This window comes from Olea europaea, unplaced genomic scaffold (genome assembly GCF_002742605.1).
Source record: "Olea europaea var. sylvestris unplaced genomic scaffold, O_europaea_v1 scaffold138, whole genome shotgun sequence".
Lineage (NCBI taxonomy): Eukaryota > Viridiplantae > Streptophyta > Magnoliopsida > Lamiales > Oleaceae > Olea > Olea europaea.
In genome coordinates, this window is record NW_019231313.1 from 392,223 (window position 1) to 397,267 (window position 5,045).

General features: G+C 34.0%; 1 protein-coding gene across 1 annotated transcript in view; it reads left to right on the forward strand.

Moving 5' to 3' along the window:
* Window positions 1-4,802: 4,802 nt before the first annotated feature.
* LOC111375480 (26S proteasome non-ATPase regulatory subunit 8 homolog A-like) overlaps window positions 4,803-5,045 on the forward strand; it is a 12,418-nt gene continuing 12,175 nt past the window's right edge. The window contains exon 1 of the mRNA XM_022998309.1: window positions 4,803-5,026. Coding sequence (XP_022854077.1) covers window positions 4,922-5,026 — 105 coding nt within the window. The 5' untranslated portion in view covers window positions 4,803-4,921. The remainder of the gene's footprint in view (window positions 5,027-5,045) is intronic.

Below are 5,045 nucleotides of genomic sequence, written 5' to 3' on the forward strand. Positions count from 1 at the left end.
AATTATTTTGACTTAATTAACGAAAGAAAAAGATAAATATCTACAGCAAACTAAAGGGATCTAATTAGAACGTTAACATCAATGTAGCGAATAATTATTGGAATGAAGAATCATAAATATTATATACAACAAGATATTCCAAAACTATGTTTTCAGAGATCAGTTTCACGCACCTGAGAGAAGGGAGAGAATCAAAATCCAGTACGGATTCACATTGGACAGGGACATTATTGTTCATAGAAGACCCAATTTCCTCCTCTTGTTCTATAATAGGAATTGAAGAAGAACATGTGGTGTAAGTCGGAGTCGGTGTAAAAATTTGTGCACGAACAATACTAAGAGAGAAAGTTGAGCATGTTTGGATATTATGGGGAACTTGTAGGACGGTGTTGTTGGCAATGAGAGTGAGTAGATGGCATCATTACAGCCGCGACCGGTGGCGTTCCTTGCCATTATCTCCTTACTCTCCCTCTCTGCGTCCATTTCCGAGTAAATTTAATGAATGCTCGTCAAACTTTACTATATATTACTACTTGCTTATCGAACTTTACTTCATTACCCGTTGCTCACCCATCTATCCAATACCTTACCCATCCATCACCCATATCATCTCCATTATATTCACTTAACGGAAAGTGCCACATGGCGGATGGAAATCTGACGTGGCATATAACGGAAAGCCAACTGGGCCAAAATTGAGGGGGGAAAAACACGTCAATTGATTCCATGCTTAGTCCCAAAAAGGAAGTCAAAAAGAAACTTAAATCACCCCCAAATCCATGAAGAACCCTACAAATCACCCAATCCCAAAAATGAAGTCATAAACAAACTCGAATCACCCTCGAATCCTATTACAGAAGGAATGGCTAGGGAAAGAGAATGAGTAGAACAACCAGAAAAGTGAAGAAGAAATCAGGGGAGGAAGAAGAAGAAGCTCCAATTTACGAGTTGAAATCTTGAATTTCAATTTTCAGTGTTGATATTCGATTTAAAATATTTGAGGAGCACTGTACTAATATCATATGTAATCAGCCCAAAAGGATATCTGCAATATTTGTATCAGAGAGATTTTTCGTTGAGAGAGGGGAGAAATTGGGGGATACTTTGAATCTTGATTCCACAACACACTCAATAGTATAGTGAATTATATATTTTCCCTGAATCTTGAGAGAAGGCTAAATGGATTTTCTATATTTTCCATATCTACAGCTACAACATGAGGGGAAGACAGAGAAATTGGGTGGAACTTTGGATTTGGTAGAACTTAATACATATGAACGTAAATGAGGGTTCCTCACTTCCTGTTGTGCTTAGCGAAAGTGAATTCTTTCTCAGAGAAAAACATGTTTTACATGTTCTACAGAGAAATGAAATTGCCATTTATTTTTTTTGGCCCAGTTGGCTTTCCGTTATGTGTCACGTCGGATTCCGTCCGCTACGTGGCACTTTTCGTTAAGTGAATGTGAGGGAGATGAGACGGATGATGGACGGGTAAGGTATTGGATAGATAGGTGAGCAATGGGTAATCAAGGTAAGTTGGGTAAGCAAGTAGTAATATGAAGTAAAGTTTGGTGAGCATTCATTAAATTTACTCGTCGATCTCCACTAGAAGCTTAGGCCTTATAGAGGTAAGTAGGATAAATACTGAGTTAATTGTTCTAATAGTCCCTGAACTTAGGTCCATGATTTTGATTGGTCACTAAAGTTTAAAATGTCGAATTTTGATCACTTAATTTAAGTCCATATCTTCCATTACTCACTGGATTTTAAAAAATATTGTACATTACTTACTGTAAACTCGATATTTTTCAAAATTCAACAGTTATACTAGTGAGTGACGTATGACATATTCCAAATTTCAGTAGTCAAAACTAGACATTTTAAATTTTAATGAACAATCTAAGACATGGATCTAAGTTCATTGAGCAATCGAAAATATTGACCTAAGTTCAGTAATAAAAACTTAACATTTTAAATTTCAATGACCAATCAAAGACATAAACCAAAGTTCAACGACCACTAGAACAATTAACTCGGTAATACTAGCTAAAAGTTTTTTTTTCTCTTTTCCTTCTCTTCAACCAATTGTGTGGTTAACATTTTTTTATTTTGTTAAAGAAAATTGAATTTCATTAATGTAAATTGTCACAAACAAAAAAATTCAAACCAAACTCCACCAAACTAAAAAATTGGGTGGAAAAAATGACCAAATCAAATTAAAACCAAACCAAATGGAGTAGTTCGATTCGTTCTATAAAGTAAAATTAATGGTTCTGATTCTCATATCTGAGAATCATTTCATTTTTTTTATTCTAGTTTGATTATAATTATAGAAATAAGAATAAAACTCAATATTTAAATTATATCATTTTTATGTATATATCTTTTACAAATTAGTATATTACAATTCACATCACAAATTTCAAAATCAGAACAAAAAAGATCATGTACCTCAAATTTCTCATTTCTCAATGTGTACACCAAAAACTAGTTCATTACTCATTTTCTCAGCACCATCAATGCATTGATTTTTTTAAATTGAAGACTCAACCTTCGATTTTTTTCCTCAAATGTTCATTCTCTCTCTCAATTAGTATTGAAATAAGAATCAAACTAAACCAAACTAGAACCGAATAGTTTGATTTCGATTTGGTTCATATTTTGAAAAAAAAAAAATACAATTTGGTTCATGGTTCGATTCAGTTATTTGGGAATAAGAATCAAATGGAACCATGTATATCTAAAATAAACTTGAGAAAGTAAGCACTGGTTTAATGTGAATTAAAATGAAATCATTAGTAAATTTTAATAAAATTTATGATTGAAAATTTGTGAATTTCCATTTATCGTCATGCTTAATTAATTACTTATTTCTTAAATGCTATTTAAATTATATAACAAAAAAAAATTAAGCTTCAGCTTTGTAAAAACTTAAAATTCATATTTTAATATAAATCAAAGTCAATAATTAATTTTAACCATATATTTCATAGAATTCTTAATTTTCTCAACAACATATTTAATCAAATTTAGCAAATTTTATTGAAAATATAATTTTAATCCCCACCAAACAAGGGTTAAGTATAATAAAATAAGAAAATTTCGAGACAGAACAAGGACCATGTTCCTCACCCTTTCCACATTTACTATTTGGGACAAGGTGCCCACTTTGCAAGTATAATAAATTATCGATGGTCATTTGTATGTTTTCAAAGTTTGAGGACTGACTTACTATATTATTCACAGGTTGGGGTTTAATAGTGATTTTTTTTTCAACTTTTATTATGGTAATCCTGGTCTTGGGCCTGCTCTTGAATACTCTTTTTTTAAGGGAAACAATCACATTTCAGGCCTAATGTTTACCCCAATTCAAAAATCAAGTAAATAGTTTGAAAATTCAAAAATCAAGTATGTATTTAATTAATTAAAAATATTTATTAAATGAAAGTAATAAAATCACAGGTACATGATTAATGGTCACAAATTCATAACTATATGTCACATAATTATTTACTGATCACATATCGTCAAACTAATTGGTCACAGATTATTTCCTGGTGACAAATCAAAAATTTTATAGGTTATATATTATTTCGAGGTCACAAATAATTCAAATTACAGGTCACATTTTATCTATGAATCATATAAGTCAGAGTTTATTGGTCACAATTTATTTTTTAGTCACAGACACATCATATTTTAGTCACAAATCAACCAAATGATTGGTCACAGATGTCTAAATAATTGGTTACAAATTATATTTCGATTACAAGTTATCATTTCTTAATGTCACAATTTAATAATTGGTCACATATAACCAAATAATTGGTTCACCGCCACCACAACTTGCGATCACCCTCGCCAACACCACAACACCACCACCATCGCACCACCACCATCACCATGACCATCCGTCGCCACCACCGTCAACACCTCCACCTGTACCACCAACAAAAACCGTCACCACATCCAAAAATTAAAAAAACCCCCAAAATACAAATTGATCAGATCCAAAACTCAAAAAACCTCGAAAATACAGATCGATCACTACACCACCAACATCGCAGCCGCCACCTCCACAGTCAAACCACCACCAAAAATACCATTCAGATGCTAGATCCAAAACCCAAAAAATAAAATTAACCAATGGTCACAACACCCCAGAGACCACACTCTTTTTTCCTACTCCACTATAGTCACCATCATCATCATCACTGCCATCGCCACAATCACCACTATTACCACCACACCAACATCAACTCACCATTATCGTCAGCAGCGCCACCACTTCACCACTACCACACCTTCACAGTTGCCAGCCGACAATTCTAAAACGACCACCACACCCACATCAACCACAAATCACCATCACAACAACCACAACAATCGTACAAAAATTACCAAAGCAACCATCGACCACACAAGCCACCATATCCATCGGAGAAATCAAACTCAGAGAGAGAGAGAGAGAAGAAAATAACAAATCTATTGGTGGGCAGCCGCCGTCACCAAGCACTAGATCGTCGGAGTGGGTGTGCATGGAGAGTCATTGGAGTTGTTGCAGAGAGAAACACTCGAGTGTAAACTATGGAATGAAAACCTGATTTATTAGGTAGGAGGATGGGAATGTGTTTATTTACTTTTATAATATTGTTATTATATATTAATTACCTGATTTGTACTTAATTAAACTTCTTACTAGATTTAAGAATGATCTTTAAAATTCTGGTGGGATCTAATTTTACCCTTTTTAAATACGGGCCAATCCAGTCAAACATCCTGGTCAATATGACCCGAATCTGCCACCCGGTCTCTCAGAACCCATTCAATTTTCTTGTGTTTTCTTGTGCGGAAAAGAAAAGGAGAATACTATTGTATCTTAAAAAACCCAGAGAAATCGAAACAAGGAAAACGTCGAGAAATGGATCCGAAAATCACAGAAGTTTCACAAGCATTCGAAAGATTTAAAGCGGCGTTTGTGCGGAATGATTTTGACAAGTGTAGTGAACTCCTGTCCCAGCTCAAGGTACGACTCCAATGACTAA